A 25,442-nucleotide genomic window follows, 5' to 3' on the forward strand; every position below is an offset into this window, starting at 1 on the left:
CAGAAAACAACACTGCAAAGATGAACCAACTGCTCTCAAAATAATCAGCTCATCTTCAGATGTGTGAAAACAACATGTTGGTAATGACCAACACTTTTAAAGTTTGAAGAAAAAAAAATCACATGTACAACTTATAAATAATATAGGGAAGTGGCCCTTCAGAAAAGGGAACTTAACGCAGTACACTCATCTTAAAAATGCACAAGTTGGCACACTTGCGAGCGAGAGAACAAGACATCGAGATGGCTCAACTTGGACGGATTAAAACGTCTTTATTTGTGATACTGCTGCTTCACTTCACAGGTAAGAATATACACAACACACATTAGAAAACAAATGTAATAGTTTTTAAGTATTGAAGATTAATTCACCTTCTGTTGTGTCAATATTGTCAAATTTCACCTGCTTTCAAGTTTTATGCAAAAAATGCCTTTATGTTCTTTTTATTGGAACATTAGTTTATGATATCCTCAGTAAAAGCTTTTTAAACACAAAAAACACATGTTTACCTTTAGAGTGAATTTTGAAGGTCCTTAAACTAAACAGTGACATGGTGTTACGGCTCAAATATGAACCCACAGAAAATAGTGGCTGTTGCATGAATCTCTTAAATTGTTGAAAGCTCTGTGGATTAAATTTTGGCTCAAACAAGAATCATCTGTGACTCTGGACTCCTCCTTCTGCTATTTTGGGCTTGAATAACTGAACTGAATAATTTAAAAAAATTAAAACAAGTGGTATATTTCAAGATGAAAGGTCCATGGGACAATACAAATTCAATTTAAAACGATATGTGCATGGACATGATTGCAATATTATATTATGAAGTTAGTTATGAAAAACAATATTGAATGAGAATAATTGTTCTTGGATTATTTTGGGCTATGTTAAATCACGGGTCAAATGTTAAAGTAAAACAGTAATGTTTGTTGTTTTAATCCTTAAACAAAACTACAATCATGAAATACGTTTTCTATTTGTTACATTTGTCTCTGATCTTCGACAGCAGTCACCGGGCAGAAACTCCTCTGGTTCCCTGTCAGAGATGGAGAGGAAGTCACTTTGCCTTGTGACAATGTGATAGAAAATCAGCTCAACTGTGACAGTACTACATGGTCTTACCGTAGTGAAGCTCGGCATTACTCAGAAGAGCTGGTTACTAATGGGCAGATTAGAGATGGGATTCCCACGGATAAAGCCGACAGACTGAGTTTGACAGAAAACTGTTCTCTGGTCATAAAGGAGGTCTCACTTAGGGATGCTGGTCGTTACACCTGCAGACAGATCAAATCAGGAGAACAACAAGGTCCAGATGCTTTGGTTGATCTGTCTGTTGTTGAGAGTGAGTATTTACATCATGATGTTTTCAGCTCAAACTGTCAACTATACTGAAAGATAACAATAAATATGATTACGGTGACACACACACCAACCCTGTCTCATCAAAATTACGTTCCCAGAGGACTATTCGGCATTCTCAATTACGTTTGACTGACAAACGTATTTTGTCCGTGATTACGTTTTAATGAACGTATCGCAAACAAGCTCGTTCTCAGCCTAGAACTGTTCGGGATTCTCAATTACGTTTGGCTACAAAACGTATTGATTACGTTGTAATAAACATATCGCATACGTTCGTTCTCAGCCTATTTTTTGCCATTTATTCACCCTTAGGATTATGTTTGGTTGAAGTGTTCGTTGTCTGGGCGGCTGCCTGAACTACAGCGCTGCAGGAAATTAATATGTTCCATAGATATGTTCACCTGTTTCTTCATTCATTTATTCATTCAAACAAACTGGTGAAGGAAATCGACGTTCCGACATGGCCACGCCCCCTTTGGGTGGAAAACAAAGCGATTTTGACTATAATGCAAAATTGCGGTCCAAAACAGCACAAAAAGAAAACGATCAGAGGTAAATAAGTTACAATTTGACCGACAGACACAATGTTAAGATCCTTTACAACAACTCTGCCAGCTAGATAACGTTAAAGACACTTATAAACGATTAATTTGATGAATCTAAAACCATATGTGTGTCTAGTCTCTCAGCATCAATCTGGCGCAATGATCCGACCCATTGGCCAGAGATATCATGCCCTGATGTATATATTCACCTCATTGAGTCTCTATGTAAGCTGATTACACGTGAACTAATTGTTCTTTACGATAGCAAACTCCCACTGAATGCAGAGCGCAGCCGGGAGCTTCCTGCTGTCATAAAGCCCTTCTTTAGGGGAATTTTTCGGGGCATGGCAAAGGAATAAAACCATGATGTTTATTTTTTACTTTGTAAACCACACAACAGCTCAGGACATTGCAGATTTCAGCTATAACCATGGGGCTATAACGCTTATTTTGAATGATCATGCTGTCTTGAGTATTGCCACGAGAGTTCCGTCTAGATGACGTATTGCCGACCTGATGAAGGGTGACGTCATACGCACGCCCCTCTACAAACCAATCAATGTCGAGGAATGTCACGTGACGCGAAACGAGCCTATAGCGGCAGCCCTGAGCTACGAAGAGCATACATCGTTGTGAGATGATCACTGTTGTTTGTGAGAAATTAAACACAATCGTGTTACGGTGACACACACACACACACACACACACACACACACACACACACACACACACACACACACACACATACACTATAACTAATATAATGTTCATTATGTATACATGGTTCATACTGTATGTGTATTGTCTGAATATTTGGATTTATTGTATTTTGATGCTTTGCTTTGGCAATATTGTTTTTTAAACTTTCATGCTAATAAAGCCCTTATTGAATTGAATTTAATTGACAAGTACATTTTACTCTTTCTGTCTATCTCTCTCTCTCTCAATGTTTCCATCTTCACCAGTAACTGAAGATCAGGTGAACGATACAGTCACCTTGTCCTGCAGTGTGAGGTCTGATGTGGCTTATGGAGGGTGTGAACATCACACAGTGGAGTGGCTGTATGAAGGTGATGTGAACGACGTGGATATGTCACCACCTTACTGTGACGCCACAGTGACATTTACAGCTTCTGGTCTGAATCAGAAGTCAAACTATTCTGAGTTACTGAAGTGTAAAGTGACAGATGAAAGGAGTGGACAAGCTGTGCTGTGTGGCATCGGCCCCGGGTCCTCATGTGTGAAACCAGGTACGTTTGGTTTTATTTGTCGACATTTTTCTTTCTCGTTTAGTCTCTTCAGATGGTCAACATGAGGAATTCTATCACCATTTGTTGTGTTTTCACGCAATGTTTATTTTCACACTACGAGCGTCCCACAATCTTTAGTTTTTCTGACGTGACACAGAAACCATTAAAGGTGCAACGTGTAGAATGTACAGTCATTTTTCAGAACAGACTTGGTAGAAATGGAATATAATAGTCATCAGTGTGTTTTGTGAGAGTTTAACATCATACATGTGAAAACATGTTGGTGCCCTTTATCACAACACTGAACCACATTTGCCTTTTATAAAAAGCTGATTGGCTTTATAAAAACTGAACAGATTTTTTTTCAATTAAAAACAAGTGGTATATTTCAAGAGGAAAGTTCCAGCGGACAAAGCCAATTTAAAAAAATGCGTGAATGAATATGATTGCATAATTAGTAAGTTATGAGGTGAAACTAATATTGGGTGTAATTGATTGTTTTTGGAGTATTTTGGGCTATGATAAATCATAGGTATTTTTTTTGTATTTTTTGTAGTTTTAATCTTCACACAAAACTACAATCATTAAATACGTTTTTTATTTGTAACATTTGTCTCTCATCTTCGACAGAAGTCACCGGGCAGAAACGCCTCTGGTTCACTGTCAGAGATGAAGAAGAGGAAGTCACTTTGCCTTGTGACAATGTGATAGAAAATCAGCTCAACTGTGTCAGTACTACATGGTCATCCCGTAGTAGTGTTTGGGCTGACTCAGTAGAGCTGGTTACTAAAGGGCAGATTAGTGATGGGATTCCCACGGATAAAGCCGACAGACTGAGTTTGACAGAAAACTGTTCTCTGGTCATAAAGAAGGTCACAGATTGGGATCGTGGTCGTTACACCTGCAGACAGAACAAATCAGGAGAACAACAAGGTCCAGATGCTTTGGTTGATCTGTCTGTTGTTCACAGTGAGTATTTACATCATGATGTTTTCAGCTCAAACTGTCAACTATACTGAAAGATAACAATAAATATGATTACTGTGACACACACACACACACACACACACACACACACACACACACACACACACACACTGTACATAACTAATATAATGTTCATTGTGTATACATGGTTCATACTGTATGTCTATTGTCTGAATATTTGGACTTATTGTATTGTATTTTGATGCTTTGCTTTGGCAATATTGTTTTTTTTAAACTTTCATGCTAATAAAGCCCTTATTGAATTTAATTGAATTGAATTGATAAGTACATTTTACTCTTTCTGTCTCTCTCTCAATGTCTCCATCTTCACCAGTATATGATCCTCAGGTGAATGATACAGTCACCTTGATCTGCTTTGTGGGGGCTTATGGAGAGTGTGATCACACAGTGGAGTGGCTGTATGAAGGTGATGTGAACGACCTGGATATGTCAACAACTTCCTGTGAAGCCACAGCGACATTTACAGCTTCTGGTCTGGATCAGAAGTCAAACTATTCTGAGTTACTGAAGTGTAAAGTGACAGATAAAAGGAGTGGACAAGCTGTGCTGTGTGGCGTCGGCCCTGGGTCCTCATGTGTGAAACCAGGTACGTTTGGTTTTATTTGTCGACATTTTTCTTTCTCGTTTAGTCTCTTCAGATGGTCAACATGAGGAATTCTATCAACATTTGTTCTGTTTATTTATTTCATTTTGTATTCAACAGAGACTTCTGGTGCCCCTCCTGCCCAGCAACATCTCTCTGGACCAGGTAACGCTACACATGATGATTGGCTTTCTAGAGATGAAACAATTAAAGGCACAGTGTGTAGAACTGATGGTATCGACTTGATAGAAATGGAATATAATCGTCATCATTATGTTTTCCAATCCAATCTAACTTTATGAGCACATTTAAAAACAACAGAGCCACAACAACACAGGTAATGATATACACAGAGATAAACAGTATACACAATTAGAAACATAGGAACTAATCTCATCCTGGTTTAAAAGGTCAATGAGTAAAAATGGGTCTTTAGACGTGATTTAAAAACAGGCAGTGTGGGGGCCACCACGGGTTTAACATAAGGCTGGAGGGAGCAGAGGTCCATTGAAGAGATATCACAGGCGGCATTTGGTCCAAACAGTATGACCACGGTTTTCCTTTCATTAAAATTGAGAAAGTTAAGGGCCATGCAGACTTTGACATCCTCAAGACACTCCAGCAGCAGTTTCAGGGAGCTTCCATTGGTGCTCTTCAGGGACAGGTATATCTGTGAGTCGTCTGCATATAAGTGGTATGAGATGCCATGTTTCTTAAAACAAGTGTACAATCTGTTGTTTATGTATGACCTTAGAACAAACCTTTTATATCTACATAAGAGCGGGGCGCTGAGGCTGCCATGTTGCACGGCCATGTTTCTACTGTAGCACAGAACAGACATCTTAACAGCCTTAGGCGTTTTTATCGAAACAGGCAAACTTAACGTTTTACATCTGTCACTTTATAACATCTAAAACAAGTTCTGTTCCTAATTTTTTAACGGTTTTAATGTTTTTATCCTCATTTTCAGGTTTGCTGAGGTTTATTCTAGTGTTTGTGGGTTTGGCAACACTCATCATTATTGTTGTGGCGGTCAACATATGGCAGAGAACTACAGGTGAGAACTTCTACAGATAACATTTTATTTATAGACAAAAATATTTGATAAATCTAGATTTAGACTGTTGGAACATGTTGATTTTTTTGTGTCTTTTCAGGGAAGAAATCACAGATGGATGACAATGCTGTGAGTTTTAAAAACAAAGTTAACACTTGAACATTTAAGAATTGGAGTAAAAGACTGTATTGTTAATGTGAACTGTGAATCTTAGAGGCACAAAATGGACATTTTTTTTCGCATTAAATCTCAGGATCTCCGGTTTGTTGTTTTTTGCTTTCCACAGGTTCATTATGATAGAGATGGAGAGAATGTTACATTGGACTATGAAAACGTTGGACCTGCTTTGGACTCTGACTGACGCCACTGATCAACAACTTCCACATCAACATGAAAAGAAAGTAAATACACAAGTGTACATCATCAGATTTAGTTGAGATGGAAAGTCACCCAAAACTAAATGCTACCAAATAACGTTAAATAAACTAGATTTAACTTAGTTCAATTAAGTTGAATTTTAATTTGATTAAAAAAGGTCAACATACACACATCTTGCGAGTTAACCCTTTAAAGTGTAAATAATTAACGTTAATCTTTCATATAGTAATTTAGGAAAGCTTACTGGTATTCAGCGCGTAATATAGCTTGTATTTTGGTAATTATTGTAATAAAATAATATAGGGGAGAACGGGGGAATGTGAGCCATCGGGTAATGTGAGACACCCCCTGTATCTAGGCAATGGAACACATTTTTGGTTATGTGAGATATATGTTTTCAAGCCCCTCTCATTTCCCCTTGGTCATGAAAGAGAGGACCTCATGGTAATGTTGTTAGCATGTTTTTTTCACAAAAATGTCTTTTTTGCATGTAAAAGTAAATTTTCCTGTCGTCAACTTAATTGATTGTTGTGCCAAAGCAAATTGATGCAGGTAGAAAAACTTATATCATACATGTTGACGAACTACCAACATATGAAACCATGTGATGATGATAACGGAATATTAGCCTGATTTGCTGAGAGAGGTAGTTTTTTCTCAAATTGTGGCAGCGGGGTAAAGTGAGACAAATGCTGTGGGCTAAAGTGAGACAGTGTCTGTGCCCTCTTTTAATGAATCCATTATATTTGAGATAGCAAGGAGACTAGTTTGAATAAGACAAAAGACAATGTGGGCTGGAGGTGGGGGTTGATGGTTGAAGGGGTGTCAGCAAGAGCATGGTTTGGCACGTATGTATGTGGGGGACAGGAGAGTGACCTTTAACACCAATAGACTCTAAGTAATATGTCGTTATTCAATGAATGATCCCAATAAAACAAATGCAGAAAAATATTAATCAAAGACTCAAAAGATGGAAAATGACAGCTGGGTCTAGTCCTGTGTTCTGTGTCCCAGGCTGTTCTAGCTGGTTCTGATTGTTCTTTGCTTTGACCCCCAGACCCTAGCTGGCTCTAAGGGTCCTGTGTTCTGACCCCCAGACTGTGTTTTAATCTAACTGGTTCTATTTGTCATTTGAATGTTAATGATTGAATATGAATTATATGGTGTATTTGATCAGAGTTACTTTCAAGTGTTTAGAATTTTTTTTTCTTAATTGACCAAACCCCATGATTCTATTACTCGTCCGACATTAGTTTTGGAATATTTGGTTTTAAGCTAGCTGTCAGGATTGCAACTGTTACAACATTTGTTGTTATGGTAGTTTCAGAGTGGAAAAAGTAAGTGGATCAGTGATCGAATATGAATTATGATTGAATATGAATTATATTATGATTGAATATGAATTATATGGTGTATTTGATCAGAGTTACTTTCAAGTGTTTAGAATTTTTTTTTCTTAATTGACCAAACCCCATGATTCTATTACTCGTCCGACATTAGTTTTGGAATATTTGGTTTTAAGCTAGCTGTCAGGATTGCAACTGTTACAACATTTGTTGTTATGGTAGTTTCAGAGTGGAAAAAGTAAGTGGATCAGTTTACCCCCTTGATTTATCTGGTCTGTCTCAGTTTACCCCACAGCTGGGGTAAACTGAGACACAAGACAACTTTTTTTAAAACAATCATATTTTCAATGCCCTTTGTCATGAATACATTCTGCTAATGGACTTTTCTAGGAAACATCCTGAACTAATGGGAAATGTGTAAATTTGACTGATAAATCATTTTAGCTCGCTAAGAGGAGAGCAAATGTAAAAAGTGTCTCACATTTCCCCGTTCTCCCCTACTTGGTACAAAATAAATACAAAAACTTTTTGATATTAATTTAGGGAAGTTTTTAAGGAGAGGAGGTACGTACAGACTAACAGCCAAAATGTAGCGCCTCTGGAGCAGTTTGACGTTAAGTGTCTTGCTCAAGGATACATGGTAGAGATGGTGGGCACCATAGATGTAATAGCAGCCACCACTAGTTTTACAACTAACACCCTCCTGTCCGGTGCCGGGAATCCAACCAGAGACCTCATGGTTACTGGGAGGAGGAACCAGAGACCTCGTGGTTACTGGGAGGAGGAACCAGAGACCTCATGGTTACTGGGAGGAACCTCTTTCCTCTAGGCCATCCTACCACCAGGATGTTGTTTTCTGTGCGATACGAATTGTAAAATGTGGTTTTATAATTGAGTGCTTCTTGTAAACTTTAGTGTAATAATTTCATTCTATTTTTATATTTGTATTTTTATGCAACAATTTTATTCTATTAAGTTACTACTTTTATACATTTATGAATCTTATTTTTGTATATATTGTTCTTTGTAACATTAGTATGATTATGTCTCAATTATTTTCCATTTTAATAATTAAGTTGATTTTAAGAATTCACTTTTAGCTTTTTTATAGGTATGAACTTGCCCCGCATCAGTTTTTTTGGTATGTATAAAAGAAAGAAAATTGCGTTTCATGTATTGCACTGGTGTAAACCTGTTTTTTTGGGAGTCAATAATGTTTTCATGGTGTGAGGTTGAATGAGCGTTTAGCCTTTTGTGCGTCTCTGTGAGCATAAAAGAGAATTATATAATCTGCTAATAAAACAGTGCTTCATAACTACTCATGCATTGTGTTTTGTAAAACTTTACAATGACTTTTACAGTGACAGGTTAATTTTGTATGTGTGTGTGTGGTTTTTTTTTGGGGGGGGCAGTAGTTGCTATGGTGATTAATGAGAGAGTTGGGGAATGGGCTGCTTTTACACACAATTCACTCCGATTAGTTATTTTCATGGAAAAGTTCCTCTCAAACTGTTGCTTCTAACTCCCAAAACCGTTTGTCCCAACGTCAAAATGCCCAGACCCTAAGAACCAGGAGATTCTGATGAAGATGTGGTTTGAAGTCTGCCAAATACTTGTTGGTAGAACTCTGAACTCACTCGTTATGGTTTGAGTCTAGAGAGCACAAATACGCTTTTACAAAAATCTGATTGAAATAAATGTTCATAAGTATAAATCTTAAAAAAATAATAAACAAAGGAAAATAGAATAAATGGTGATATAAAAAACTAAAAAGTAAAATGCATTTCCTGCTGAAAATGTGTGTGACATGCTAATACACGCACACACACACACACACACACATACACACAAACAAGGCAAACTGTGGACTGTCAGCCTACGGCGCCAAAGTGTGGACTTTTAGTAATTGTGGTAATTTAGAAAATACAAAAACACAATAGAAGATTATCATTTAAGGCCTTTTGGCATAATATTAAGTTAAATTTGCTTTTTTTTAGAAGAAAAATAATTTGCCAAGGGGGGACTTGAATCTTTGGGTATTATCCATAATTGATAATCATAACATAATTTGAAGCATGTTAATTTTCCTTTATTTATTCTCGAAAGATCAATTCAGGTTACCCTCTTTTACAATGACGTCGAGTTCAAGAAGGTCCACTGTTAGATCTGTAGTCCCATGTTGCTAGGACACCCAGGTCCACTGTTATCCCAGTTGGTTAGTGCACACACACACGCACACACACACACACGCACGCACGCACGCACGCACACGCACGCACGCACGCACGCACGCACGCACGCACACACACACACACACACACACACACACATTTTAATTCTTTATTTGAGTCCACCAATCACATTACAACAGACAGGATTCAAATATTTCCAGAAATGAGATAGGACAGTGTTCAAGGGTATTAAAAACATCTCCTGCGCCACACTGCCAGGCTGCCTGTCACCGCTGATATGGAGCAGAACTTTGACAGCTGTTTGGATGTCCTGCTGGAGAGCCCTGCCAGCCTTAACCCAGTGAAAACAAGATGGTGGACATGCCCCAAGCTGCCAAAGATCAACACCACCAGTTTGCTTTGATAGCCCAGTTCACTTAGTTTGGACAGAATGGGCTGGTACTTCATGATTTTATCACTAAAGGCAATATCCATGTACAGATCGTACACACAGCCTACTTCAAGCAGCAGCACCTGCCTACTGGCTCTGTCCAGAAACACAACATCCGGGGTGTTAGGGATGTTACAGAACACATCAGTAGAGCTGTTGAACCACTCCGGCATAATACGAGAATGTTTGTAAATGGTCACATTTTCTGCCAATACTTTCTTTACAGCGCTAGCTATCAGATCGACAATTCGGTCGTGGCGTGCAATATAAAGTCCTTTGTACATAGTACAGCCATTTACAATATGAGCAACAGATTCATGGTCTGAGTGCATTATACAGTATGGATGGTTGTGTGCAGGGTACCATAGTGCCAGGTTGTATTTAGTAGGTAGCACCTGCAGTCTGGCTTTAGCTGTGAAACAGAGGATGTCCTCACCGACAGCAGCATTTGTGTACATGGAGTGTGAAGCAGAGTGGTTGGCAAAGTCCAGACATGCTAGCTTCCCCTGCATTCTGAGTCCAGTCCAGTGTTGTTTGGTCTCTGCTTGCTTTACGTGGAGGAGGAGTCTCCTAGCTGTTGTGTTTTGTAGTGTGTGTTTTTCCTCATTGTAATTGACAGTAGCCTTGGCTGTTACAGATGAGTCTGTGACAACTGCATCAGATGGCTGTGGTGCTGTGTGTGAGTTATGTTGTGTCCATTCCAGTTTAACTGTCATTCTGTTGCACAGGTCATTTAGGTCCGGCCAGTCCGACCGGACTCCAAAGCCTGCAGCCTGTGTGTCCAGTTTCCCGCTCCTCTTCCTCCTGAAGCCCAGGAAGCTGTCCTGGCCTGCTGGGGCCAGAGGCACCTTCCTCTTCCTGAGGTCCAGCAGCAGGGAGGCTCTGGCTAGCTCTCTGACTGTGGCATCGTCATTGTTGAGCATTCGGATGAGGTGTGACAGCCTGGTGGCAGTGTATACCCATTCCACGTTTGGGACACCCAACCCCCCCTCTTTATGTGAGAGGAAGATGATGTCTCTGGTAGAATGAGAATTCAGCCCTAGCCATTTTCTGACAGCCTGGACTGTTTTATTGTTCATGTCCCGTAGGACATTTTGTGGGATGTGGATGTTTGCAAAGAGGTGTTGAATCTTTGCCAGGGCCACCTGTCTGATAGCGTCCAGTTTCATGACCACAGGAAGGGGGGAGGAGTCGATTAGATCGATTCTGTTCTTATAGTCACAGCATGACTCCTGTACCTGCTCTCCCCACTCACCTGCAATGTTGATGTTATGGCCAAGATAGGTGTATGACTCATGGCGAGCGTAGACTCTGATAGGCTGCCCCATGATTGTGAAGGAGGGGGGTTGGTCAGATTTGGCTTTGTACCAGCGGTTGCCACCGCTACGTTGTTCATATAGTGCTGCACACTTGGTGTGCTTTACCTCCAGCTTGGACCAGTGCAGAAACTCATCTGTTCTGGCCAGCATGGTGTGTATGATGCCCTCGTCTCTGGAGGACACCTCCACATCGTCAGCGTACCCCTGGACAGGGTTTGGGGATCTGATATGAGATGGTGCACACTGACAGAGCCACTTAAGCCACTGGTTAATGGCCAGGATGAAATTCACCGCACTCCAGGGGCAGCCTGTTTTAATCCCAACCTGGAGAGGAATGGGCTCTGTGAGCTGGGCTCCACAGATCACCTGCAGGAAAGAGCCCTTATACACATCTGTTATGATGTCCACAAAGGGCTGGGGTAGATGGATCTCCTCCAGTGAACCCAGCATTATGTTGTGAGGTAGTGTTCCAAAGGCATCTCTGAAGTGCAGGAATACAGTATACAGTTTACATGATTAGTGTTTAAAGTCATCGATTCCAGTTTTAAGGCAGAACACATGCTCGTTCATACCCTGTCTGTCTATTTACGCTTGTTGTTTTGGTGAGAGAATGCCAGTATCTACAAGCCATGGGAGGATTTGAGAAAGCAGACATTTCATGAATATTTTATAGACAGTGGGAAGGAGAGAGATATCCCTCCATGTGGATGGGTCGCTGAGAATATTGCCTTTCTTGGGTAATCTATGGATGAGGGCCCCCTTCCATGAACCTGGTACCTTTCCATTAATCAAGCAGGTGTTAAATAAAGATGTTAATATTTGGGTAGACTGGGGTTTTCTGGCTTTGATGGTCTCATATGTCACTCCATCGTACCCACTGGCTTTGTTATTTGGCAGCTGAGAAATAACTTTATCTACTTCTTCAAAAGTGAATTTAGCAGTAGATGGATAAAAATCTGGTATAGCTGTCTCTATACTTTCAGCCCAAGGGGGCATGGTCAGCGTTTGGATCGTGGGTGATTGACATTTGGCTGTATAGTACTTGTAAACATCGGTGGTATTATTGACGGGGGGAAGGAAACTTGCTATTATTTAGAATTATGTCAATTGCTTTAGACCTACGGTGCTGCCACAGATGTGACAGTTTGTCTCTGCTAACTGTCGCTTGGTGTTTATGGTGTCCGTCTTCTTTGCCTCTACGGAGCGATGGTTGGATGACGTCTCTCACGAAAATCAGCTGTTTCTCAATCCAGGAAGTAGTGGAAGCCGATGTAAACTCCATTTGATGTTTAACGGTCACGGGAAACTTTTTGAGAATCCGTGTCGCGTATTTTAGGAGTGGTAATCCAAACTCTTTCCCGTTGTTATTTCGTGTACGGAATATTCCGTTTTGGAAGAATACTCCCGTTAGAATGGCTGCCACTTTACTCCACTTCGCTGGATCGCCGGAGCAGGTAAAGACGGCTCTTTCTTGGAGTAGTTTGGTATCCAATGATTTCCTGAATTGTCTTTCATGAGTCTCGAACATTGTCCATTCATGGTATTGAAGTTGGCGAACATAGTTGTTAAAATCCACGGGAGAGTCTCCAGCGTCCGATGGTTGCGGGACAGGATCGTAGGTTCGCCTCAATTGTTTGTAGATGCGGCCGCTGGCCAAGACTTGTTTGAAGGCCGTCCGTAGCACTGTGACTAAGCACATGCTTTTTTAATACTACTTGTCCAGAGCGTATCTTTCCCAGCTGCATTAACGATGGCAGTTACAACGCACACACACACACACACACACACACACACCCACACACACACCCACACCCACACACACACACACACACACAAACACACACAGGTATGCTTAAAACAGTCTGAGGATGACGAAACAGCTTTGGGGTAATTTTCTAACGAGGTGTCACTGATGAGAGAAGTCAAATCTATTTACCGTTGGTAATAATAATTTATTTCTATTTATTATACTTCACAGAACGTGACAGTAAAGTCTGGTGTGAGGAAACGAAGGCAGAGCAGGATGTAGCAGAGGCATTTACCGACACTAGAGGTCAAATTATCTGGGTCATAAGAACCACAGCATAGCCCCGCCTCAGTTTAACCGAACTTCCGAAAAGTTTATCAAACTCAAATCTTTAATTTTGATTGATAAATGTGCCCACTCTTTTCAGTTCCAAATATTTTATTTTATTTTGAGACAATACAAGGAACCACAAAGTGATACAAGACAAAAACAGAGAGTCAATTAAAGAAATTAAATTAAATTAAAAGATGCCTCACTATTTTCATTTGGATGCATAAATGTGCCTATAACTCTTTTCAGATGCTTTACTATCATGCAACTGACTCCCCCAAATGTCATAGTAAGAAGGATGTTTGTGGATTTGGATTAACAGGGGCTTTGTTGCATTAATGTTGACCAAATGAGACTTACAGTAAATGAGGAACAAACAGTTAACACCTCCAGAGCTCTGCTGCTGAACCTATTATATTCACCCAAAAACTGCAAAGAGGAACCAACTGCTCTCAAAATCATTAGCTCGACATCATACGTGTGAAAACAACATGTTGGTAATGACCCTTCGTTTCAGCACTTTCAAAGTTTGAAGAAAAAAAATTCACACATACAGATGGATACTACTTTTCTGGTCTTAATTTCTCATTAATGACTCCTATAGAGCAACCTGACACAAATCACAGCACAAAAAACCATGTAGATTTTCGGGAAGCTCTTCCTCTCATCTCAGCGATTTCAGCATTCTCTGTCCACACTAGGCTTTGTGCTTCTCCGCCCCTCCCTCCCCCCTCCTGCCAACCCCACTCCGTTGTGATTGGTTACCTTCCGGAACACTTACAGTGGCGCACGGGCAGATTTGAGCAGGCAGGTGGGGGCATGGCCGGAGCGTGCCTGAGCACGTTGCAGCATTACCATACATGGAAAAACCCGGCTTCTCTACGCAACGAATCCCGGAAATTTGAACAAGTGAATTCTCGACCGGCTGCCCTAGTGTTTAGTGCTCTGCACAGCCACCCCAGACGGTCAGCAGGGAATATGTCTTGCATGTACGTTATTATTTGATACTTTAGTATGGTTAAACATGACTATAAATCATTATAACATCGTTTATAGGTCATAAAAGTCGAAAAAGTACAATAGGTGCTCTTTAACATAATCATGGCCACTAACTGCAAATACATGAAGTAACTTGCTTCATGCACTTATATCAGAGACTGAAGTATTAGCAACAACATTTTCTTTATCTAATCTTTAAAGAAATGTGTTCTTAATGTTACATTTTAAAGATTAATTTAACCACCACTGTTATAGTTTTTTTCTGTTATAATTGGCTCCTCTGGCATTATCCATAATTGATAATCATAACATAATTTAAATCGTGTCCAAGAGGGGACCTGAAAAAAACTGTCCACTGTTATACGTGTAGTCCCATGTTGCTATGACACCCAGGTCCACTGTTATGCCGGTTACGCATACGCACACACGCATGCACACACACTCACACCACCTACACACACACACACACACACACACACACACACACACACACACACACACACACACACACACACACACACACACACTCACACACACACACACACACACACACAATTATGCTTAAAACAGCCTGAGGATGAAGAAACATATTCAGGGTAATTTTCAGTCAAAAATATTTAATGTTGATAATAATCATTTATTTCTATTTATTATATTTCACAGAACGCGACAGTAAAGTCTGGTGTGAGGAAACGAAGGCAGAGCAGGATGTAGCTGAGGCTTTTACCGACACTTGAGGTCAAATTATCTGGGTCAAAAAGTAAATGAGGAACAAACAGTTCACACCTCCAGATCTCTGCTGCTGAACCTTAATATATTCACCCAAAAACTACCCCTTCATTTCTCAGAAAACAACATTGCAAAGAGGAACCAACTGCTCTCAAAATCATTAGCTCGACATCATACTTGTGAAAACAACATGTTGGTAATGACCCTTCGTTTCAGCCCTTTTAAAGTTTGAAGAAAAAAAATTCACACGTACAACTTATAAATAATATAGGGAGGTGGCCGTTCAGCAAAGGGAACTTAATGCAGTTCACTCATCTGAAAGACGCACAAGTTGGCACACTTGCGAGAGAGAGAACAAGACATCGAGATGGCTCAACTTGGACGGATTAAAACGTCTTTATTTGTGATACTACTGCTTCACTTCACAGGTAAGAATATACACAACACACATTAGAAAACAAATTTAATAGTTTTTAAGTATTGAAGATTAATTAACCCTTCTGTTGTGTCAATATTGTCAAATTTCACCTGTTTTCAAGTTTTATGCAAAAAATGCCTTTACGTTTTTTTTTTGGAACAATAGTTTATGAAATCCTCAATAAAAGCTTTTCTAAACACAAAAAACACATGTTTACCTATAAAGTGAATTTTGAAGGTCCTTAAACTAAACAGTGACATCTGTGGTGTTACGGGTCAAATATGAACCGACAGAAAATAGTGGCTGTTTCATGAATCTCTTAAATTGTTTAAAGCTCTGTGGATTAAATTTTGGCTCAAACAAGAACCATATGTGACTCTGGACTCCTCCTTCTGCTATTTTGGGCTTGAATAACTGAACTGAATTATTAAAAAAATTAAAACAAGTGGTATATTCCAAGATGAAAGGTCCATGGGACAATACAAATTCAATTCAAAACAATATGTGCATGGACATGATTGCAATATTATATTATGAAGTTAGTTATGAAAAACTAATATTGAATGAGAATAATTGTTCTTGGAGCAGGCCCGGTTCTAGAAAGTCAGACTTGGGTGGGCCTGTAGAAATTTTGGGTGGGCACACTGGGCAGGGAGACGAAGATGCGAGCGCGCGCAGAGCGCGTGAGCCAAATTTTTTTGCCCTTGTAAGATCTCTGCGTCTGCTTTTTGGCACATTTACTGTGAATTGTGTAGAACACAATATGCAAATAAACATTGAGTGTTGCTGTGTGGGAAATTTGATTCTTGCATGTTTTTTTTCTCCAAAATGTTTATGAATAACATATAATATACATTATATACAACATAATGTATATGTAATATATATATATAAAAAATAAATGATTGTGATGTAAGTGTTTGATTAGCAAATTGTATTTGATGCCTCAAATGGTGAATTAAATAGGCCTATTTCCTATTAGTCAATGCATTGTGTGTCTGAATGTATTCTCGCAGCTTGTATTTAATGTAACTACAAGAGCTATTATAGCGCCTGGTCACTTTACCAGGACTTACACACGCCTGTAATCTGTCTGACACCGCTCGTTCGCTCGCTCTCTCTCTCTCTCACTCACTCTCTCACTCACACACCTCCTTATCGTCTTATTAAATTATACATTTTAATATAAATGCACCCCCCCACCCCGACCGGAATGCACAACTAGCCGCTTAATGCCCAATGCAGATTCGAATTCATTCACAATATAATTAGGGGACGTTTTAGGCTATTTTAGGTTTCACGTTCACGTGAGACACGACTCACACAATCAGTTGTAGGTGCTTGACATACACACATACTTTCTATACATCCTTTTCGTTTAAGAACTAGGCCAAATGTTCATTACAACACTATACTTAAGACAACCCAGAACAACTTCAGTGGATATACAGTAGGCCTACCAATGCAACTTAATCCAGGCAATCAAGGCACAATTAGCAATAAAATAACACAAAACATAACACACATAGTTACACAGACAGTTAAGGGAACAGTTAACCCGCGCCGGGAGAAGGTGTGTATTTTACTCACTATTTGTAGAGGAAGGCCATTAGCTGAAGTTTGCCGCTACCAGCTAGCCACTCGGTGCGGACATAGTTCTCCTCACGGAAAGTGCGATAAACTTTCTTTCTCTCCACACGCATTGGCCTGCCGTCAGATTTGATTTTTAATGGCTTCTCAATTGGCAGTTTGGTAAAATAATTTGTTACTAAATACTCAAAATCTCCACCCTCCATAACTGTTCTTGCTAATATGATAACAATGCAAACATGCTAATCTCCCGCTATTGTTATTGTTGTTAAATTTCAGTGACGTTGATAATGATGCTTTGATTTGATTGGTGTGAAGCCAAAGGCCGAGTGGCTTCCCTTGGCACCCTCATGACACCCTCCTGACCAATCACAGGAGGGCAGTGTCAAGACAACAGCCTCACCTGATTGGTCAATCCTTCTTTCTTTTTTTCACTAAGGGATGCCAGCTCGGGCTGGCTTCCTCGCGGACATACAGTGTGCAGTGTCGTGTTTCGCCGCGTCTTCAGTATGTAACTTTAAAGGGCCGCTGTTTCGCGCATTTTGAAATGCTCAATGAGAGGAGAAAAATGGGGAAGAAATGACAGCAACACAGCACCAAAGAATTACCGAAACTGTTAATATAAAGGTTTTTATTGGATGACAACTACAGCCTAAAAAACAGGGAAGCCTGGCTTCCCTTGGCCTCCGGGAGAAAACGCCACTGGTCAGATGAGCAGAGCAGGGAGCGTCGGAGGGATCCTCCGCCTCAAAACATGTAAACGTGTGGAAAAAATTAATTAATAATCAATTAATTAATAATCTTTATTAAGGACTCAGATGGTCCACTCACATCCAACATACACACACACATAGAACACATTAAAATATTAACTGGGTTCTTGAAATTGTGAGTAGCCTACACCAACTGCAGCAGTAGTAGCCACTGAGTTGCAAGGTGAGATTGGAAGCCATTGGAATATTTCCTAGACACCGGAGCCCTCCCTTGAAAGTTGCTGTTTAAAGCCCCGTGTCAGTGACTGCTCTTGAGAAACAAGTCCAAAGTCGCATATAAAAAGCGGACCTGGCAATGCTGACCACTGACCAGGCAGTGTCAGTGACCACTAGGCCTATAAGCGGGTGGATGGAGGCAGGCCTGCCCACCCAATGAATTTTATTTGACATTTTCCTGGACAGCGAACAAAATTTTCCGTCCGATAGTGGGTCTGGACTTCAAAAAAAAATTAAAAATTAAAAAAATCTTAAATTTTGATTGGGTGGGCACAGCTCACATCTGGGTTGGCACGGCCCACCCTGGCCCCTGGCTACCGCCGGCCCTGTCTTGGAGTATTTTGGGCTATGTTAAATCACGGGTCAAAGGTTAAAGTAAAACAGTAATGTTTGTTGTTTTAATCCTTATACAAAACTACAATCATTAAATACATTTTTTATTTGTAACATTTGTCTCTCATCTTCGACAGCAGTCACCGGGCAGAAACGCCTCTGGTTCGCTGCCAGAAGAGGAGAGGAAGTCACTTTGCCTTGTGACAATGTGATAGAAAATCAGCTCAACTGTGTCAGCACTACATGGTCTTACCGTAGTCGTGTTTGGTCTAACTCAGTAGAGCTGGTTACTAATGGGCAGATTAGTGATGGGATTCCCACGGATAAAGCCGACAGACAGAGTTTGACAGAAAACTGTTCTCTGGTCAAAAAGGAGGTCTCAGTTAGGGATTTTGGTCGTTACACCTGCAGACAGATCAAATCAGGAGAACAACAAGGTCCAGATGCTTTGGTTGATCTGTCTGTTGTTTACAGTGAGTATTTACATCATGATGTTTTCAGCTCAAACTGTCAACTATACTGAAAGATAACAATAAATATGATTACGGTGATACACACACACACACACACACACACACGCACACACACACACACACACACACACACACACACACACACACTTACACTATATATAACTAATATAATGTTCATTATGTATACATGGTTCATATGTGTATTGTCTGAATATTTGGACTTATTGTATTTTGATGCTTTGCTTTGGCAATATTGTTTTTTTAAACGTTCATGCTAATAAAGCCCTTATTGAATTGAATTGAATTGAATTGATAGTATATTTTACTCTTTTTGTGTCTCTGTCAATGTCTTTATCGTCACTAGTAACTGATCGTCAGGTGAATGATACAGTCACCTTGACCTGCTATGTGAGGGCTTATGTTGTGGCTTATGGACGGTGTGAACACACAGTGGAGTGGCTGTATGAAGGTGATGTGAACGACCTGAAAATATCAACAAGTTCCTGTGAAGCTGAGGCGACATTTACAGCTTCTGGTCTGAATCAGAAGTCAAACTATTCTGAGTTACTGAAGTGTAAAGTGACAGATAAAAGGACTGGACAAGCGGTGCTGTGTGGCGTCGGCCCCGGGTCCTCATGTGGGAAACCAGGTACGTTTGGTTTATTTGTCGACATTTTTCTTTCTCATTTAGTCTCTTCAGATGGTCAACATGAGGAATTCTATCACCATTTGTTGTGTTTTCACGTGACGCTTATTTTCAAACTATGAGCACCGCACAATCTTTAGTTTTTCTGACGTGACAGAAACAATTAAAGGTGCAACGTGTAGAATGTATTGTCATTTTTCAGAACAGACTTGGTAGAAATGGAATATACACTCAACAAAAATATAAACGCAACACTTTTGTTTTTGCTCCCATTTTTAATGAGATGGACTTAAAGATCTAAAATTCATTCCAGATACACAATATTACCATTTCTCTCAAACATTGTTCACAAATCTGTCTAAATGTGTGATAGTGAGCACTTCTGCTTTGCTGAGATAATCCATCCCACCTCACAGGTGTGCCACATCAAGATGCTGATCTGACATCATGATTAGTGCACAGGTGTGCCTTAGACTGTCCACAATAAAAGGTCACTCTGAAATGTGCATTTTTTTGCTTTATTGGGGGTCTGGGGACTCAGAACCAGTCAGTATCTGGTGTGACCACCATTTGCCTCATGCAGTGCAACACATCTTCTTCGCATAGAGTTTATCAGATTGTCAATTGTGGCCTGTGGAATGTTGGTCCACTCCTCTTCAATGGCTGTGCGAAGTTGCTGGATATTAGTGGGAAGTGGTGCACGCTGTCGTATACGCCGGTCAAGCACATCCCAAACATGCTCAATGAGTGACATGTCCGGTGAGTATGCTGGCCATGCAAGAACTGGGACATTTTCAGCTTCCAAGAATTGTGTACAGATCCTTGCAACATGGGGCCGTGCATTATCTTGCTGAAACGGGAGGTGATGTTCATGGATGTATGGCACAACAATGGGCCTCAGGATCTCATCACGGTATCTCTGTGCATTCAAAATGCCATCAATAAAATGCACCTGTGTTCTTCATCCATAACAGATGCCTGCCCATACCATAACCCCACCACCACCATTGGCCGCTCGATCCAAAACATTGACATCAGCAAAGCGCTCACCCACACAACGCCATACACGCTGTCTGCCATCTGCCCTGAACAATGTAAACCGAGATTCATCCGTGAAGAGAACACCTCTCCAACGTGCCAGACGCCATAGAATGTGAGCATTTGCCCACTCAAGTCTGTTACGGCGACGAGCTGGAGTCAGGTCAAGACCCCGATGAGGACGACAAGCATGCAGTTGAGCTTCCCTGAGACGGTTTCTGACAGTTTGGGCAGAAATTGTTTGGTTATGCAAACCAATTGTTTCAGCAGCTGTCTCAGTGGCTGGTCTCAGACGATCTTGGAGGTGAACCTGCTGGATGTGGAGGTCCTGGGCTGGTGTGGTTACACGTGGTCTGCGGTTGTGAGGCCGGTTGGATGTACTGCCATATTCTCTGAAACGCCTTTGGAGACGGCTTATGGTGGAGAAATGGACATTCAATGCACGAGCAACAGATCTGGTTGACATTCCTGCTGTCAGCATGCCAATTGCACGCTCCCTCAATGCTTGTGGCATCTGTGCATTTTGCTGTGAGACAAAACTGCACATTTCAGGGTGGCCTTTTATTGTGGACAGTCTAAGGCACACCTGTGCACTAATCATGATGTCAGATCAGCATCTTGATGTGGCACACCTGTGAGGTGGGATGGTTTATCTCAGCAAAGCAGAAGTGCTCACTATCACACATTTAGACAGATTTGTGAACAATGTTTGAGAGAAATGGTAATATTGTGTATCTGGAATGAATTTTAGATCTTTAAGTCCATCTCATGAAAAATGGGAGCAAAAACAAAAGTGTTGCGTTTATATTTTTGTTGAGTGTAATAGTCATCAGTATGTTTTGTGAGAGTATAACATCATACATGTGAAAACATGTTGGTGCCCTTTATCACAACACTGGACCACATTTGCCTTTTATAAAAAGCTGATTGGCTTTTTAAAAACTGAACAGATTTTTTTTAAATTAAAAACAAGTGGTATATTTCAAGAGGAAAGGTCCAGCGGACAATGCAAATTTAAAAAAATGTGTGAATGAATATGATTGCATAATTAGTAAGTTATGAGGTGAAACTAATATTGGGTGTAATTGATTGTTTTTGGGGTATTTTGGGCTATGTTAAATCATAGGTAATTTCTTTGTAGTTTTTGTAGTTTTAATCTTCACACAAAACTACAATCATTAAATAAATTTTTTATTTGTAACATTTGTCTCTCATCTTCGACAGCAGTCACCGGACAGAATCCCCTCTGGTTCACTGCCAGACCAGGAGAGGAAGTCACTTTGCCATGTGACAATGTGATAGAAAATCAGCTCAACTGTGTCAGCACTACATGGTCTTACCGTAGTAGTGTTTGGGCTGACTCAGTCTCAGAGCTGGTTACTAATGGGCAGATTAGAGATGGGATTCCCACGGATAAAGCCGACAGACTGAGTTTGACAGAAAACTGTTCTCTGGTCATAAAGAATGTCGATAGTGGCGATTCTGGTCGTTACACCTGCAGACAGATCAAATCAGGAGAACAACAAGGTCCAGATGCTTCGGTTGATCTGTCTGTTGTTGAGAGTGAGTATTTACATCATGATGTTTTCAGCTCAAACTGTCAACTATACTGACACATTACAATAAATATGATTATGGTGATACACACACACAAACACACACACACACACATACACACACACACACACACACACACACACACACACACACACACACACTGTACATAACTAATATAATGTTCATTATGTTTACATGGTTCATATGTGTATCGTCTGAATATTTTGACTTATTGTATTTTGATACTTTGCTTTGGCAATATTGTTTTTTTAAACTTTCATGCTAATAAAGCCCTTTCTGAATTGAATTGATAAGTACATTTTACTCTTTCTGTCTGTCTCTCTCTCTCAATGTCTCCATCTTCACCAGTAACTGATCGTCAGGTGAACGATACAGTCACCTTGACCTGCAGTGTGTGGGCTTTTGGATGGTGTGATCACACAGTGGAGTGGCTGTATGAAGGTGACCTGAACGACGTGGATATATCACCACCTTCCTGTCATGCCACAGCGACATTTACAGCTTCTGGTCTGAATCAGAAGTCAAACTATTCTGAGTTACTGAAGTGTAAAGTGACAGATAAAAGGACTGGACAAGCGGTGCTGTGTGGCGTCGGCCCCGGGTCCTCATGTGTGAAACCAGGTACGTTTGGTTTATTTGTCGACATTTTGTCTCTTCAGATGGTCAACATGAGGAATTCTATCAACATTTCTTCTGTTTATTTATTTATTGATTTCATTTTGTATTCAACAGAGACTCCTGGTGCCCCTCCTGCCCAGCAACATCCCTCTGGACCAGGTAACGCTTCACATGATGATTGGCTTTCTAGAGATGAAACAATTAAAGACACAGTGTGTAGATCTGATCGTATCGACTTGATAGAAATGGAATAGCCACAACAACACAGGTAATGATATACACAGAGATAAACAGTATACACAAATAGTCACATAGCAACTAATCTCATCCTGGGTTAAAAGGTCAATGAGTAAAAATGGGTCTTTAGACGTGATTTAAAAACAGGCAGTGTGGGGGCCACCACGGGTTTAACATAAGGCTGGAGGGAGCAGAGGTCCATTGAAGAGATATCACAGGCGGCATTTGGTCCAAACAGTATGACCTCGGTTTTCCTTTCATTAAAATAGAGATAGTTAAGGGCCATGCAGACTTTGACATCCTCAAGACAATCCAGCAGCAGTTTCAGGGAGCTTCCATTGGTGCTCTTTAGGGACAGGTAGATCTGTGAGTCATCTGCATATAAGTGGTATGAGATGCCATGTTTCTTAAAACAAGTGTACGATCTGTTGTCTATGTATGACCTTAGAACAAACCTTTTATATATACAGAAGAGCGGGGCGCTGAGGCCGCCATGTTGCACGGCCATGTTTCTACTGTAGCACAGAACAGACATCTTAACCGCCTTAGGCGTTTTTATCGAAACAGGCAACCTTAACGTTTTACATCTGTCACTTTATAACATCTAAAACAAGTTCTGTTCCTAATTTTTTTAACGGTTTTAATGTTTTTATCCTAATTTTCAGGTTTGCTGAGGTTTATTCTAGTGTCTGTGGGTTTGGCAACACTCATCATTATTGTTGTGGCGGTCAACATATGGGAGAGAACTAAAGGTGAGAACTTCTACAGATACATTTTTTTTATAGACAAAAATATTTGATAAATCTAGATTCAGACTGTTGGAACATGTTGAATTTTTTGTGTCTTTTCAGGGAAGAAATCACAGATGGATGACAATGCTGTGAGTTTTAAAAACAAAGTTAACACTTGAACATTTAAGAATTGGAGTAAAAGACTGTATTGTTAATGTGAACTGTGAATCTTAGAGGCACAAAATGGACATTTTTGTCGCATTAAATCTCAGGATCTCCGGTTTGTTGTTTTTTGCTTTCCACAGGTTCATTATGATAGAGATGGAGAGGAAGTTAACATGGACTATGAAAACGCTGACTGACGCCACTGATCAACAACTTCCACATCAACATGAAAAGAAAGTAAATACACAAGTGTACATCATCAGATTTAGTTGAGATGGAAAGTCACCCAAAACTAAATGCTACCAAATAACGTTAAATAAACTAGATTTAACTTAGTTCAATTAAGTTGAATTTTAATTTGATTAAACAAGGTCAACATACACACATCTTGCGAGTTAACCCTTTATAGTGTAGATAATTAACGTTAATCTTTCATATAGTAATTTATGAAAGCTTACTGGTATTCAGCGCGTAATATAGCTTGTATTTTGGTAATTATTGTAATAAGATAATATAGGGGAGAACGGGGGAATGTGAGCCATCGGGTAATGTGAGACACCCCCTCTATCTAGGCAATGGAACACATTTTTGGTCATGTGAGATATATGTTTTCAAGCCCCTCTCATTTCCCCTTGGTCATGAAAGAGAGGACCTCATGGTGATGTTGTAAGCATGTTTTTTTCACAAAAATGTCTTTTTTGCATGTCAAAGTAAATTTTCTTGTTGTCAACTTAATTGATTGTTGTGCCAAAGCAAATTGATTCAGGTAGAAAACTTATATCATACATGTTGACGAACTACCAACATATGAAACCATGTGATGATGATAACTGAAGATTAGCCTGATTTGATGAGAGAGGTAGTTTTTTCTCAAATTGTGGCAGTGGGGTAAAGTGAGACAAATGCTGGGCTGGAGGTGGGGGTTGATGGTTGAAGGGGTGTCAGCAAGGGCATGGTTTGGCACGTATGTATGTGGGGGACAGGAGAGTGACCTTTAACACCAACAGACTCTAAGTAATATGTCTTTATTCAATGAATGATCCCAATAAAACAAATGCAGAAAAATATTCATCAAAGACTCAAAAGATGGAAAATGACAGCTGGGTCTAGTCCTGTGTTCTGAGTCCCAGGCTGTTCTAGCTGGTTCTGATTGTTCTTTGCTCTGACCTCCAGACACTAGCTGGCTCTAAGGGTCCTGTGTTCTGACCCCCTGACTGTGTTTTAATCTAACTGGTTCTATATGTCATTTGAATGTTAATTATTGAATATGAATTATATGGTGTATTTGATCAGAGTTACTTTCAAGTGTTTAGAAAATGTTTTTCTTAATTGACCAAACCCCATGATTCTG

At 40.1% G+C, this 25,442-nt stretch overlaps 1 protein-coding gene across 1 annotated transcript; it reads left to right on the forward strand.

Annotated features, from left to right (window-relative positions):
• The first annotated feature begins 220 nt into the window (after window positions 1–220).
• LOC307265733 (uncharacterized protein) lies at window positions 221–7,404 on the forward strand. The gene is made up of 9 exons (XM_080047528.1): window positions 221–303; window positions 1,007–1,342; window positions 2,873–3,157; window positions 3,788–4,126; window positions 4,479–4,751; window positions 4,869–4,913; window positions 5,719–5,805; window positions 5,906–5,934; window positions 6,092–7,404. The coding sequence occupies exons 1-9, from the start codon at window positions 243–245 to the stop codon at window positions 6,164–6,166; spliced, it is 1,530 nt and encodes a 509-aa protein (XP_079903654.1). The 5' UTR covers window positions 221–242; the 3' UTR covers window positions 6,167–7,404.
• The last annotated feature ends 18,038 nt before the right edge of the window (window positions 7,405–25,442 follow it).

This window comes from Ammodytes marinus (assembly GCF_949987685.1).
Source record: "Ammodytes marinus genome assembly, chromosome: 19".
In the NCBI taxonomy this organism is placed as follows: Eukaryota; Metazoa; Chordata; class Actinopteri; order Uranoscopiformes; family Ammodytidae; genus Ammodytes; species Ammodytes marinus.

What these genes read in the sequence shown, in the direction of transcription:
- LOC307265733 (XM_080047528.1), top strand. Translation starts at nt 243, where the DNA reads ATGGCTCAACTTGGACGGATTAAAACGTCTTTATTTGTGATACTGCTG. An exon ending in TGATCTGTCTGTTGTTGAGA is followed by an intron (nt 1,343 to 2,872) that starts GTGAGTATTTAC and finishes CATCTTCACCAG; the next exon opens with TAACTGAAGATCAGGTGAAC. An exon ending in GTCCTCATGTGTGAAACCAG is followed by an intron (nt 4,752 to 4,868) that starts GTACGTTTGGTT and finishes TGTATTCAACAG; the next exon opens with AGACTTCTGGTGCCCCTCCT.